This window comes from Varanus komodoensis, unplaced genomic scaffold, assembly GCF_004798865.1.
Source record: "Varanus komodoensis strain SLA01 unplaced genomic scaffold, ASM479886v1 scaffold32, whole genome shotgun sequence".
In the NCBI taxonomy this organism is placed as follows: Eukaryota; Metazoa; Chordata; class Lepidosauria; order Squamata; family Varanidae; genus Varanus; species Varanus komodoensis.
The window spans coordinates 1,174,245-1,189,978 of NW_025335798.1; the positions used below are offsets into that span (position 1 = coordinate 1,174,245).

General features: G+C 38.4%; 2 protein-coding genes across 4 annotated transcripts in view; both read left to right on the forward strand.

The window, feature by feature from the left end:
* The window catches only part of NUP160 (nucleoporin 160), a 36,227-nt gene extending 24,404 nt beyond the window's left edge, over positions 1-11,823 (forward strand). Inside the window, exons 26-36 of one of the 3 annotated variants that reach the window (XM_044438247.1) lie at positions 421-517; positions 600-705; positions 2,739-2,899; positions 4,181-4,241; positions 5,082-5,192; positions 6,043-6,166; positions 7,404-7,505; positions 7,814-7,955; positions 8,636-8,761; positions 10,091-10,195; positions 11,277-11,823. In XM_044438247.1, coding sequence (XP_044294182.1) covers positions 421-517; positions 600-705; positions 2,739-2,899; positions 4,181-4,241; positions 5,082-5,192; positions 6,043-6,166; positions 7,404-7,505; positions 7,814-7,955; positions 8,636-8,761; positions 10,091-10,195; positions 11,277-11,363 — 1,222 coding nt within the window. In that variant the 3' untranslated portion in view covers positions 11,364-11,823. Of the gene's footprint in view, positions 1-420; positions 518-599; positions 706-2,738; positions 2,994-4,180; positions 4,242-5,081; positions 5,193-6,042; positions 6,167-7,403; positions 7,506-7,813; positions 7,956-8,635; positions 8,762-9,692; positions 9,949-10,090; positions 10,196-11,276 lie in introns of those variants that run through there. The other 2 variants (XM_044438248.1, XM_044438249.1) reach the window with 2 other exon arrangements.
* The window catches only part of FNBP4 (formin binding protein 4), a 28,265-nt gene continuing 22,667 nt past the window's right edge, over positions 10,137-15,734 (forward strand). Inside the window, exon 1 of the mRNA XM_044438253.1 lies at positions 10,137-10,195. The gene's annotated coding sequence lies outside the window, so the exon portion shown is untranslated. The remainder of the gene's footprint in view (positions 10,196-15,734) is intronic.

The following is a 15,734-nucleotide window of genomic DNA, read 5'->3' on the forward strand; positions in this document are numbered from 1 at the left end:
TTATACTCCTGCAGTGTCCTCAGGATACCTGCAGGAAGACTGAAGTGGAGGGAGGTAGCTTCAGATCCACAATGTGCCTGAACATCACAGCTCCTGGTACAAAGAAGCCACTGTGCATGGCTTATTAAGCCAAATCCTTAAAGGTTCTACACCGTTAGGTGATAATGAGAATCAATATTTTGGGGGAAAGTAAATTGGTTTCTCATGCTATAAAGTGCAGAGAGAGTAATCTTGGTCCAGGTTGTTTCGTCATGCAAATTTTTCATGGATTGTACTGCTAACCAATAGCTTATTTACTGTAGTACAAATTATATGGAATCTTCCTGCTTACGATTTATTCAATTATAAGATGAATTTGTTTTACAAACCACTCAGTTTCTGTCAGTGCTTGAAATTTTCATTGTGTCTTTTCTCTCCTAGGCAGCTGGACTGTTTGAGACAGTTGGTGGTCGTTCTCTGTGAACGCTCCCAATTGCAGGACCTTGTAGAGTTTCCATATGTGAATCTCCATAATGAGGTAAATAGCTTACTCTTGTCAGGAGCAGGGAAAGGGGCATGAGGAACTCTCCAGTGATGTTTAACTGCTGTCTGTGTTACAGGTTGTGGGAATAATTGAATATCGTGCTCGAGCAGTAGATCTGATGACACACAATTACTATGAACTGCTATATGCTTTCCACGTTTATCGCCATAACTACCGGAAAGGTATGACAGATCATATGAAGAGGAATTGACTCAGCTGTTTGAATGTTGGTCCATGTGGCATTTAGCAGATGAAAATTTGCTGAACCCAGAGGTGGTGATGGAAAACAAGTGAAGGCAAGTTTACAGGGGAGAATTGACAGACATAGGCGAGTTAGCTGCTTTCCCACTCACTTGTTCTTCACTGAAAGTGCCCATCCCTGCACTCCCTTTTTCTTGAAAAATACTGGATTAGCACTACGTAGTTACAGAATCTACGTGGTGAATTGAATGAGAGTGCAAAACTGAAGGGAGCACCTCAAATGCTTCTGAGATTTTGACACCCTCCATTGTGGAGTTTTGGACTATGAAGCATCCATAGTGCGTGGTATTGAAGCAACCCTTTTTTCACAACTCAGTGATGGCCTTGTTTCCTCAATTCCCCTCACCCCTTCCCAGCCCTTGATAGCATAGGACTCAGTGGGCTGGTTCAGCTGTAATACCAAGCTACGGCCTGTCAGTAAATGAGAAGGCCCTTTCAGTGGTGACACCATGTCTATGAAATGCCCTCCCTGGTGGGACTCATCTGGCATCTACATTATGGTCTTTTTGACACCAGGAGAATTTCTCTTTATCTCAGGCATTCTAAGATTTGCTTTGAAATCACACAGTTTTATCTCTGTTGGTTTTAGAGTTAGTTTTATTGTGTGCTGTTTTTATCTAAATGCTTTCTTTTTATTGCTACTTTAATTTGTACACTTTCTAGTGAAGTTTGGACAGTTTAACTGGGTAGTAAATACATGAGTAAATGCTTGGGTTCATTCACCTTCTTTGGCTGTTCCTCTCTGCTTCCCTAAATAACATTAGCTATTTCCTGGTCTGTGGAAAACAGATACACCTGATTTGGCAAACCATGGATTATATTGGTACACCAAGTTAGGATCACAAGTCACAGTTTGAAAATGGTTTGCTGTTCTGGTTTGGAGAGCAAGTCTGTGTGCCAGTTCAGATCAAAGCACCCAGTTTGTTGTGAACCAGAAAGTAACTAATGAGCCTGAGGAGAGAAGATAGTGTTTAAGCTTTGGGTTCAATTGTGTTATGCATTAATGTGAATCAATACTTTTTGAAGAAAAATTTGAATACACTGAATGATTCCCCTCAACTGTCTTAGAATGATTAGAATATCACCTTTCCTGATGTTGACGCTTCTTCATTCTGATGTTTGGTTACATGTCTGTATTTATTTGGATTATACCTCCTATGTGTCTGCTTTTTTCTTTTCAGTTCTTGATAAAAACATTATTCCTTTTGTCTTCCATTTTTCATTTGGTATTTATCAGTTATTTGTATTTCTGCAATAACTTGGGCACATTTTGATTTAGGTAGCGTATTTTCATGCGGGAGGAAGTAACCTATGACTCCTGGTTATAGGAAGTAACCTAAATCATGTGCCCCTCAAGTTAATTTGAAAACCCCTTTGCAAGTGAAATCCACTCTGCCTACTTCAAGCATCAATGCATGTTTCCAAAGAATGCAGATGAAACATAGGCATCTATGCTCATATCGCCATATGTTGGTTTTATGTGTTGAAGATATTATTTATCTTAATACCAACATTAATCAGTATTAAAGTGGTTTGCTGGCAGTTCCATCTTTCCTAGAAAACCTCCAAATTCTTGTTCTAGTGAGGGATGCTGAAAATTATGTACATGATCCTAAGCATCTCAATTAAATTGCAAGTCCCAACTTTCTCTGCAGGAAGTTAGGACAGTTACATTTTTATAGCATTGCTGTACACCTTTGGATACCCACTTAGTTTTCTCTGTTCAGTTAACTCTTGCATTATATCTCCTGTCTTAATGTGAAGTTTTGAAGGTTTACACATTTTACTTTCTCTACTGCTTACTTTTTTTTGCCTGCTAGTCTCAAATTGTAGTATGCAAATTGCTTCTACTCTTCTTTCCTACCATAGTTTATTCTGCTGTGAAGCTGGCCAATTTCAGTGGTGGGAGGCAGTGGAGAACCTGTTCTGATGTCTTGTTTGTTGCCTTCTCCAGCTGGAACAGTGATGTTTGAATATGGAATGCGCCTTGGTAGAGAAGTCCGCACCCTCCCTGGCCTGCAGAAGCAAGGAAACTGTTACCTTGCAGCAATTAATTGTTTGCGGCTGATTCGCCCAGAATATGCGTGGATTGTACAACCAGCTTCTGGTGCAGTGGTATTGTATTTCCACTTTTCAAGAATTCAGTCTCATTTACCAGCAGTCTCTCTTTCGTTAAGGCCCCACTTGCTGGGTTCCTGTTGATTTTAAGGTATCAACACCCCTTTCCACTGTGGCTTCTGCTGAAACTCTTTGCACTAGAAATTTAATAATGAATAGCTAGAAGAAGAAGCATATAATCATATGTCTAAAATCAGAATTTGGTTGGAGACAGGCAAGTAGATAAGAGATTGGAAATACTCAGAGTAATATTATCTTGGGCTACCTGACGATTATTATTACATTTCTATTTATTTTTATTATTTTCTATTCATTATTACTACTAATTGCTAAAGCTCTCTGGGTGGTTCACAACAATTAGAAGGATAAAATACAATTAAAATGCACTTGCAAGCACAGTAAGGCACAGTTAAGTAAAGGATTTAAAACAGAGGAAAAAACCAAGAAAAGATTCTGTTTACCTGACGAAGGGAACAATTTAATGTAAAAATTATCTTATGTTTCTGCTAGCTGAATGGGTGGTTTCCATCCTAAACTCCAGCCTCAAAATACTTGTATGGCTATGCCTTTTTGCTAAGTGCCATTGTCATAAATGTGTAAGAAACATTTACACTTTCTAAATTGGAATAGAAATTGTTGTAGTGTGAGCTGCCCCGAGGCTATGTGAGCCGCCCCGAGGCTTCGGCGAATGGGGCGGCATAAAAATGTTTAAATAAGTAAGTAGGTAAGTAAGTGGTATTCTGTTCTAGCATCCAAGGATGCAGAAGAGAAAAATGAGTATCTATAGCTTGAGTATAAATTCATTTTTTCTTTAAAGGTGAGGACCACTGTTACCTTGAAATTGACTGTATAAATTTATTTGGTACATTAGCCAAATAATATTAATCTGCAGAATAAGTGTAATAGTGGAAGCAAATGTGCTTATCTATTCTGCATGCTTTATTCAACTTCCATTTTCCTGGTTTTCAGCATAATCCAGTAGTGGCAAAAGTATGGAGCAGGAGAAGGAAGCTTGAATAGGTGGGCTGATGAGGAGGAATAGCAGGGTTGTGGGGAAAATGGGAAGGAACTGTTGATATAGCCGATGCTTTCCCAATGACTGCTGCAGCTTTTGAGACCCTCACCAGATACTGGCCACATGTCTAAAATTGTCTCTGTAGTTCTAATTACTAGAAGCAGAATGGGGCTGAAGTACGGTTTGACAGATTGAGGATGCCACTTAAAATACCTTGGGAGAAAGTGCGCACAATTCTGAAAGTGTTTATTCTTTCATACTAGTATGAACGTCCAGGAGCATCCCCAAAGCGCAGTTATGATGGAGAGTCTGCTGCCGCCCCAAGTAAGTGGTTTGCAATTCTGCGTTTTCAGAGTGATGCATATAACTTCCTAATTAAATTCTGTTTAATTCTGATCAGCTTAAGTTACACCTGACATGCAGGCTTTCTAGGACATATGTTTTTGTGACTTCATAATTGCAGTGCATTTACCATGTGTTATGCTCCTTCCTGTGCACCCATCTTTCATTCACATGTTTACTTTTTCTGTGTTCATGCATGCTTATGCTAGCAAGATGGTACATCCCATTGATATGAATTTGGTGCACCAGTTTGTCATCCACCTTGTTCTTCATCGTGGTTTCTGTGCATCACACATTATGGGTGCTATGCCTGCTCATTGCCTGTTGCCCGGAAGATTTAATAGCTTTAATGGTTTTTGGCTCCCAAGGGTCCAAAAGGACATAAAATTGTCAAATTGAGCATACTCTTTTATTGTTAAGAGTAGTGCACAAAGGAAAACTCTGAAAATTGCAGCTTTCCCCATTACTGTAGTATTATGAGGAGAAAAGTGATGGGAGCTCTTAAGTTTGTCATGTTAAAAATGTTGTTTTTGAATTGTTAAGAGAGTAAGAAGGAGACCAATCTATAATACCAAAACAAGTTAAAGAATCTTGTTCTAATGGGAAATAATTACTTCAGTTTGACTTTAAACTAGCTTTGGGGATTGACTGGGAAAGTCTCTAATATCAGGAAACATTTATGAAATTTTGAGACTAAAACAGAACTAGTATACTACATATTTATCATGTGAGTGCTAAATTGAATCTCTATATTGTCTGTTATGCACTAAAGTCTCAAAAGACTTGAATTTGACTGTATACATTTTATTTGGTACATTACAGCAGGAAGTCAAATTGAAATCTTGGAGCTACAGGATTTGGAAAAAGAATGCATGTTGGCTCGCATACGACTAACTTTGGCACAGCATGATCCATCAACAACTGCTATTACAGGTAATGTTGGAATTTATTTATTTATTTAGGAGGCTTCTATGCCGCCCCATTCGCCGAAGCCTCAGGGCGGCTCACAAAAATAAACACAATATAAAAACAATACAATTTGAGTCAACCTGGTCAAGAATAAAATAAATAAATAAATAAATAGTATTAACAATTAAAATAATGTTTGAATAAAAAGGTCTTCGCCTGGCGCTGAAAAACAAATAACGACGGCACCAGGTGGACCTCTCTGGAGAGCACATTCCATAGATTGGGCACCACCACAGAGAAAGCCCTCCTCCGAGTACTCACCCTCCTAATATCCTTCATGGAGGGCTCCCGGAGAAGGGCCTCTCCCGCAGATCTCAGGGGGCGGCATTTATATTCTTTCTACTTGATTGCCTTTGTATCTCAGTGAGCAACTTATACTCTGTATGTGTGGTATTGTAATACACAGGAAATGAGCTCTTCTGGTTATTTTTCTTAGACTATATGTTGCTGTTACGTGTGGCAAAAAGCGTGGGACCAAAATACTAAAGATCTTATTGCTAGTGACTAGTATTGCTAGTGAGCCTTCGGTGGCATTTCAGTATTTTAGAATAGGGAGAAATGCACAGAATTTGGGAAATCATTTAATTTTTGGCAGTCAGGAAAGGGGACAAGGCCAGAGCAAGGGACCCTGGCTGTGCAGGGAACCTTGAAGAGACTTCAGGCAGGCTGAATTTGGTCCTTGGGTTGAAGTCCTGAACCCCAGTCTAAATTATTACTGTTGAAATTGAGATAGGTTTTATCAATACGTGTGTACTTGCAATGTTAATGGGAGCACACCTATTCTGAAATGTTATCCTGCTTGTCATTTCTCCAGGAAACTCATCTCCCAAGGAGTTGGTTGCCCTGTTGGTGCAGGCTGGCCTGTTCGATACTGCAATTTCCCTCTGCCAAACCTACAAGCTATCCTTAAAACCTGTGTTTGAGGGACTTACTTTCAAGTATGTAACACATTATTCGTATTATTCACACACACGAGTGGTGAAATCCCAAAAAGATTTGTTGATGTTTTGACAAATATTTTCTTTAAATTAGATTTGAAACTGCATACTTTTTCATCTGAAATTTATATGGTCTTCTTTAAATAATTTCTAAACCGTTGACTTAAGGTTATGAGTTATGTTAGTTAGCAGATCTGAGCACTGATAAGGATTATGAAATACTATGGAATCTCTTTGAGTGTCCTTTTACTTGGTAGGGAAATGGGTATAAATCAAATATTTTTAAATGGGCTTATTTATTACATTTTTATACCGCCCAACAGCCTGTAGGTTTACTTTTACTGGGAGCTTTGTTTTTATAGACTGAACTGTGAAAACCATGGATTTGGTGCTTTTCAGTGCCACTATAGCAGAAAAACATAAATCTACATGATTTTTACAGGGATTTCTTAAAACATTTCTATCAATTTTTTATCGCATCCCATGTAAAAAATTATGCGCATCTGTGCCTTGGATTAGTGTGTTTGTGTCATAACAGTACTGACTAACATTGCATCTGTTACTTTTACGGTGTGGTCTAGAGATATCAATGCCAACTGAATTTGATGGGGTGGTTGGGATGACTGCTATAGGAAAGCAAATTGAAGAGCATCCAAATTGATTGCTACTAGATCTGCCTTTTACCCAGACCTCAAGGAGAAATGTGTGTGTATCTGTGTATGCAAAAACACTACCTGGGCCAGGAGAGCAACTGGGAGAATGTTGAAAGATAATTGACTTGGGGGCAGAGGCATGAAGTGATGGCAGTTCCTCAAAACTCCAAAAGTAGTTACAAGACTTTAGAAATGATGGGAACTGCTATTCTAGTGCTCAAACAAAGGGGAATTGTAGGATTAAATGTTAGGTGTGAAAAATGACTTTCAATACCAGCTGCTGGAAGGGAAAATGAACGGAAAGGTGCTATTGCTCTTACGGACTTTTTATAGGCGTCTTGGCTGACCACTGTGGGAACACAGTGCTGGTCTAGATGGTCCTTTGCTCTGATCCAGCATGGTTCATCTTATGTTCTTATGACCTGTGTTTAAATATCTATTCAAGTGGTCTTTGTCATCACAGCCCAGCCAAGCTCATGATGAAATAACCCCATGTATCATTTCGTGGAAGGAAAGAATTCATTGATTTTGTTTAGAATAAGTTTAGCGTTTTACTACTTTTATATATGTTATATGTGTTGCAGATGTGTTAAACTCCAGTTTGGAGGGGAAGCAGCTTTGACAGAAGCATGGGACTGGCTAGCTGCAAATCAGTTTTCATCTGTCATCACCACGAAGGAGACCAGGTAATGCTGTATGCTTTGCCTGCCACCCCTCCAAAGGAAATCATATGATAAATCATCACAGAGATACGTATATAATTCTTCTAAAATGTAACAAACCTTCGATGTATTACCTTACATATAATACATTATAAAACCTTCGATGTATTACCTTACATCAAAGGTAATACATCAAAATCTTGTTTCAACCAGTTCTGTGCATCATCCATAAACTGTGGGAGGAGAAATTTTCACTGCCAGCCTGAAACATATATGCTTTTGTCTGTATATGTAACTGGTAAATAGTAAAGGCTATTCCAATTCTATTACAGTGCAACAGATGAAGCATGGCGTCTCTTATCTTCCTACCTGGGCAGATACAAGTCCCAGAATAGCCCATACCATCGTTGTGTAATCAACAAGTTGCTGTCTCATGGAGTGCCCTTGCCTAACTGGCTTATCAACAGTTACAAAGTAAATATATAAATCCATGCAAAAATAAGTTGAAATTGAAGGAGGATCAATACACAAAACTGACCCTTTGTTACCAGCTTTCTGCATACATTATGTATTAAACAGGTTTCAGATTTTCTTTGTAGCCTGATTCAAATTTGCTTCAGTCCCAATAACCAAGTTGGTTCATTTGTTTGTAGCATTTGCCCAATAAAGGAAATAACCCACAAAAGTTTGAGAAGGTAGCAATTGGAAGCAAGTTTGCTATCTTCTTTGAAAGTACTTATTTATGCTTATTGAGACCTAGTTTGCACAACACTGCAAGCCACCACAGATGAAGTTCCCCACATGGCTTGCTGCTTTGCACTTTGAACATTCAAAATGGACTACTGGTTAACAAACTTGTGTCCTGTTTTACAGTTGTGGATGAGTTTTTAATCACCCAACTTCAGGTTTGCTTGTGATGACACAGTTTGAATTTTTTGAAATGGTGGTTGGTGTCATAATGAGATCCATGGAGATATTCCTTTATGGTGGTTACTTACTATGCATGAACCAGCTTGGTGCCTTGTGTTGGGTTCATGAAAATCTCACTAGCAGTGGGGTCTACTTGTCATTCATCAGGCTACTTGACTATATGAAGAATATTTTTGTGACACAATACAAGTCATTGTGTGCTGAGCTTTATTATTTCTGTATAGGAGGTAGATGCTGCTGAACTTCTTCGCCTTTATTTGAACTATGACCTCTTGGAAGAAGCTGCGGATTTGGTGTTGGAGTATGTGGATGCCTTACTTGGGAAAGGACATGATTACTTTGGTATTGAGGTACAGTGGCTGTTTCTTTAGTTTTTATATGATGATATTCCATCTCTTTTTTCCATTTTAAAAAATAATTTGTAACCCTAAAAAAAAACTTCAGGCTTTTTTTTTATATAAAAGGTTAAATTCTGACTGGATCAAAATGAAACTTTTAAAAACCCAATTTCCTCCTGCCTAATGGCTACCTTAAAACCAAAATCCAAGACTTAATTTTAATTTTGAGATATGCTTAAATAGAAGCGTAATCCAAATGAATTTGGAAAAATGGATTTGGAGAATAGCCTGTCTTAGATAGAAGGAGCACTCCCTTATTAAAATAAGATTCACTGTCTGGAACTATTCCTTGACCCAAGTGGCAGTTTAAGAATATAGGACTTGACACTTTAGTTTAAATCCATAATTGATCACAGCAATGTGCTCTACATATGAAGAGTGCTTGGGAACTTCAGCTAGCCCAGATTGCAACTGGAGCAGGTTTTAGTGGATGTTCATCTTGTGGGGACACGAATTACCTGTTATATGAGTTGCAATGGCTTGAACTTAGCCTGCAGGTGCAATTCCATGTGTTGGTTACTACATTTAAAACCCTAAATTTCTTGAGCTCATGTTAGTAACTAATCCTCCTCCTCCAGCATGAGCCTGCATGCTCTTTGATATCTTACAGGGTTGGGTCTTCTCAGTGTCCCACTGGTGTTGGAAATGGAGCTGATTGGGATGTGGAAGAAGGCCTTCTCTGTGGCTACAAATAGCATATGGGACTCTAGGCCTCAGATTTTTTTAGTTCTCTTTCTCCCTGATCTTCTGTCATTTAGCCCTTTCTCTTTAGGAAAGTATTTGGCCTGCCCAGTTTCATGGATTGATCCCTTGTTTTCAAACTGTTTGTTGTATCTGTTTTAACTGTTTTAATTCATTTGATTTGTATTTTTAATACCCCCAGGTTCCTGATTCTGGATGTTGTGTTTTCAGATGTATGTTGCTGTATTATTTAAAATATATTGTGATGCTATTGTTGCATACCACTGAAACTTTATTTTTCTAACTGGCTCTGAAATGTAAAATCAATAGAAAGAATAACTAAGCTACCCTGATCACTTCAATCACAATGGAAAGGTGGGAATATAAATTTCCTTTATTCTTTCTAATACAGAACATTGATGGCAAATTTTTCTATTTCAGTTCAGAATCAAAGCCCTTCGAAACTTTAGCTGAATTATGGTGCATATTTTTCAGTTGGCAAAATATATGTTTGCATGTAGACATAGATTACTCACATTGCAAACTTGAAATGTTTATTTTTTCCATCTGGTGCTAGTAAAGGTTTAATCTTCTTTTTAGTTCCCATTATCAGCTACAACACCAATAGTTTGGCTTCCGTATTCTGCAATTGACCAGCTTCTTCAGGCACTGGGAGAAAATACAGCTAATCACCATAACACAATGGCAAGTATATCTACAGTGTCAATGAAAAGCAGAATTGGCTTGTTTAACTCAAATTTGTCTTTACTAGAAGTCACCAGTAAATGAAAGTTAGGAGGATAATTCTCATTTCTTGGCTTATTAAAATGGGATATGCAAGAACCTTTAACTCTTGTTCATGAAGCCTCATTGCTCCTCCTTTTGTGTGAACCATAATGAAACCAAGGAAGTTTCTAATTAACTCTAGTTTTCCTGTTAATTGAAACAGGGAAACAGTGGTTACCAGCTTCAGTACAAGCCTGGATATTAAACTATAGCTTGAAGTTGTTTTGTTTTGAAGTTGGTGACTCATTTTCTCCATTTGAATGAAATTAGAAATGATAGGTAATTAGAGACATCATGATTTAATCATAGATTGTGGCAAAGCAGCTGTATGCCTAGCTTACGCATATTATGACCTATCTATTTTTTGGTTTAATAAGCCAAAATCAACCCATGCAGCTATTATCTGTCAGCTTAGGATGAATTTGGAGATATCCATAACAAACAGGTAAAAGTGAAGTATGGGAAAATACTTTCACCTATAATTTGATCACAGCTGTCTTTACAACATCTTGAAATACTAACAACCCATGCTCTCACTAAGCCTCCTGAAAAATAAAGATAAGAACCAGCTCAGGAAAATAAAGACTATTCTCCAGCAAAACCTAGCACATATGTAAGCCTCTTGCTGTGAGGCAGAATGTTGTCATAAAAACTGATGTATTAGAGATACTTATCTTACCACAAAGGAGGAAGTTTATAGAACTTTTATATTAATCATCAGACAACCCTCAAGCCCATCTGTAGCTCCTTCAGCTTCCTGCCTTCCACTGGAGGGAAAACCTTGGAACCTGACCTATGTCATCAAATGCTGAGGGATTAAAGAGACACCCACACCATTTGACCATGAATCTTGCAATATATTGTATGAGGAATTAATGTTTGTATGCCACTTTGGGAACCAATGATGACTAAAAATGGAATATAAATGTTAAAAAAAAGTGCAGTTATTTCCTGAGAAATGCCTACAGAAGAAAATGATTGTGATACTTTCCTTTTTCAGCTATACCAGAAGGTTCATGACAAATTAGAAGTCTACCAAAAACAGGTTAATAAGGCAACTCAGGATCTTCTGTATCGTCGAAACTAGCAAAACAACCTTGATTGGTGACCTCACTTAATCACCTTGTGCCTAGTGGCCCTTGAAGAGAGAACTATAGAAACTGAGCATAACTTGCATGAAGTATATGTGAAGCATTTGCTTTGCATGGGTTGGCTGGGGTTATAGGGAGCCCTATGCACTACTGGTGGTGCTATTATTACAAATTCTATTTTTTCATAATGATTCAAAGCATTCCCTAGCAGGGGATGATAGACTTTTTTTTAATATATTGGGGACACTGAGTTAATTTAAGCTTCAACAAAGTCTGCTGAGTTGGATCGCAGTGATTTCTGGTAATGAAAAATGTATATTGCATGTTCCTACCATCTTTCTACTGAATTGTTTTGTATTATCATCCTTGTACTGTATTATATATGGGCGCTAACAGTGGTCTTATTTATTGTAAAAGTTTTTGAATTACCTTTAATAAAATGAAAGCTTTGTTAGAGCCCCAGCTCATTTTTTAAAGACAAAATAGCTTGAAATTGTACATAATTTATGGGAAGGGAATGGCTATTTTGAAGGGAACAAGTAAGTGTGATCTGATGTTTCCATGGCAAAATGAAATAAAAAAAATAATTATTTCTATGCCACTCAATAGTCAGAGCTCACTAAGCAACTCACAGTCCATGAACACCAAAACTACAAAGTACCACATAGAATTTCAATATATGAAACTTAATTTAAATTTAAAAATTCAATAATATACCAGCTAACAAATGTTTTAATATGCTATTAAGTACTAGTGAATGTATGGCAGTAGAGGGCAGTCTTTACTTGGCACCAAAAAAAATGATAATTTTGCACCAGGCAGGCCTCCTCTAATACCATCTCAGCCAGCAATTATCACCCTATCCTGTGACTGTAAGTTAATAGAAAATGGTAAGTTGTTTACCAGTTCTTGGAAGAATCTATGCCTGTCAGTACTGACAATGTTCTTCCAGTGAAAAATTGACTGAAGCAATGTCAAATTGTGGACACAGTGCCGCTTCTGTTATTTTTGACAATTTTTTTCCTTACAGAACATTGTTTGGAGTGTTAGAAAAATGCATTATCTAAGCATCAGCTGCATGATGTTTAGGAAGCATTGTGAGTTTGTTGCATGATAAACTGTTGAAAGTCCCTAAAGTAAGACATGATTTTAGATAATTTAGTTTAATTTCCTTTAATCACCTTAAAAAGTGATAATATATTTCTATACTGATCATCTTTTACCTATATCTGGAGGGCCATAGGATATTTTCAGAGCTGGGAATTGCAGATCCAATACCCCCTCCCCTTGCTGCCTTCCAGCTAGTGCAGAAAAAACCCACCAGCTATTTTCTGAGATCAAAAAAGCAACCTTGTAGTGGGGCAAGAAGGGAAAGATTCTGGAGCAGCTAGGGCCTGAGCTAACTTATCGTTGCTCCAGCCTCCTTCCCTTCCCCTCTAAAACGGCACCAGCAGAAAATTAGAAATAACTCCCGTGAAAATGAAGATCTGGAGGAACATGAAGGTAAAGATCACTTGTGCTGCTCCAACCACTCTGCAATGAATGAGCATGAGCCTCCAAATCCATGGATTACACTCAACTCCATAGGATTTTGCCTTAAGTAATAGATGCTTGAAGCAGGCCTCAGTACTGAATGACTTAACAGGGAGCTGATAAGAGTTAACATCTCAGTCTATCACCACCTTTGCTTTCAGTACTACTCATCTCACCAGCTTCAAATTGACAGTGAATTGTAAGGTTGCTGTAGGACCTCTGATGCTTACAGTTCTGCTAGTAGCCCATATAATCATTTCTAAGTTTTTCTAAGAGGCCATTTTCAGAAATTAGGGCCCAGGTGTGTGCCCATGTCAGTCTCCCAGGGAAAACAGTATATTCCAGTGAGGGTGAACCTTTTAGAGAATGAGTGCCCAAACTGCAACCCAAAACCCACATATTCATCACAAAGTGCCAATTCTACAATAAAACCTGAAAACAGCCAGTCCAAGCAAATATATATATATACTTGGCAGCACACTGAGCGGCCATGCCAAAGCTAAGAGTTGCTGCAGCTAATGTGTCTCAGCTCGTGACATCATCACCTGGCACCACTACTCCTTTCTGAGCATGCGCATGGCCCCTGTGTGTGCTGTTATCCAATGCTTGGCTGCTGGGACGATGCTGGTGCAACCTGGCTCGCATGCCGACAGGGCTCTGCGTGCCTGCTGTGGCACATGTGCCATAGGTTCGCTACCACTGGTACATTCAGTAATCCATGGACCTAAAATTTCCCCATGGGAGAGAGTTAAAGTGAGGCATGTAAAATTGGTATATTTCACCAAATTACTGTAAGAGTTGGTAGAATGCAATGAGAAAATATTTTATAAATCTGTGTCTATAAGCTCCTGAAGCATTGCTAAGGAAAAATATTATTTCAGGGCTATGATATAGCCTATATCAATTGTCACTACAACCATATCTTATTTGAAATCCAGATGTTGCTAGTTTATGCATGTGATTGCATATAGCTGCACAAGTAATGATCCTAACGATTAGTAGTAAACAATGTAACACAACCTTGAATTACAGCTAGGTGAACTCCAGCTTAATTCTGTATTCAGAGGGTGTGCATATACATTCCTTCTTGGTATACATCATACTGATGTACATCTATATACATTAACAGCCAACAGTATTACTTCTTCACACCCTATCAAAAACTGATATATTCTATGTAGCAATATGCATTTAGTTTAAAAAAGAAAAAACAATAGTTCTGGCTTCGTGTAAAACACTTCCCAAAAACTTACAATAATCCAATAGTAATTCAGCATATGTTAAATGGAAAGTGGACTATAAGTGCTAAAATAAAAATGAATATATGATTTAAATGGGAATTAAGTTCATCAGTGCAGGCAACAGCCTTAGTTGGATTGCAGAGCAGCATATCAAGCTCTCCACCACTGATATAAGTACACTCTAGTGCTGGAATGTGCATCTTACAGGCCTCCACAGATCTTTTAGTCTACAACCCCCACCATTCTTCACCACTGGGTAGTACTCAGGAGTTGTAAGCAAGAATATCAAAAGGACAAGTCACAAATTTCTGTATTAGCATGTGGCAGATGAAAATGCAACTTCTAGATACAGCTGGCGATAGCAAGAAAAATAAAGGTTTGCTCTAGTTTTATTGTGTTATGACCTGTGAGAAAAATTGTATTTTTCTTTAGATATTTTAGAAGTCTGAAGAATAGTCTAAGGAGATAATGAATGTCCTAGTTCTTGTAGCTGAAAAGTAACTGCTGTGCCCAAATGGAAGTCTATATAGGAACAGTGTTAAGCTCTTTCTCCAAAGTGCATGTATGCGCACACACCCATATACTGCCCCCCCAGTAATGAATGAGATTCAAGATTGTACAGATTCACAAAAGGTGAGACCTGGCAACTTTTACAATGATGACATACACCAGTCATAGTTGCAGGTAAATTCCCTTATCAGCTGGGGCTTTTCTCTTGTTACCGGCTATTGAAAAAGGCAAGAAAATGCACATTTAATTCCTCCGTGTTCTTTTTTTTTTCAAGCTGAATTTAGTGAAGGCATTAGAAATTTGTGATTATGGTACATAATTGCAGAAAAATTTAAATTGGCTCTTAGATGTTATTTTTAAATTTTGCCTTGAAAAATCACTTGTCTGAATGATTCCATAGCAAGTTTCCCACTGAGGTAGGTGTCTAATGATTTTCAATGACAGCTGAATGCAAGGATTGCAATGGCTTTACTTCTCCTAAATATGCTTTCTATATAAAAATATTGGCGATAAATATCTAGCCTAATCTTTTACATTAGATTTTGACTGATCTAATCTGTGTATTTATGGAAAGCTGTCAACATGGGTTTCACTCCTGAAGTAGTTTTCCGGCCCGAGATTCTGTAATCAGGGACAAATAATGCCAATAGGTAAGTTTCAGACCGGTAAGGTCAAGATCCAAATCCACTTCCACCCCTCATACCGTCGATGACGTTCTCCCAGCCACTCTCCTACTTCATAGAATTGATTGTGACGATAAAACGTTGTGGAAGAATCATCCATGCCACCTGACCTCAAGAATCAGGATATAAATACGATAAATAACGCTGTCGGTCATGCATTGTTTTGCTATCCTACTTTCCTGCTTTGTATGGAAAGGCGCTTACTTTCATTTATTGATTTATGCTGACAAACTGAGAATACCAAGCCGTCAACGGAGAGTAAACTAACATTCACAGGTCGGCCTGCCCCCAGCGAGCGCCAAAGCGGAACCGAGGCGAGCCCGCCCGCCCGCCAGGAGTCGCGCCGGGCCGCGCAGCCCTGGCGCAGGCCCCGCCCCGCCATCCCGGCTGCCCTTGCGTC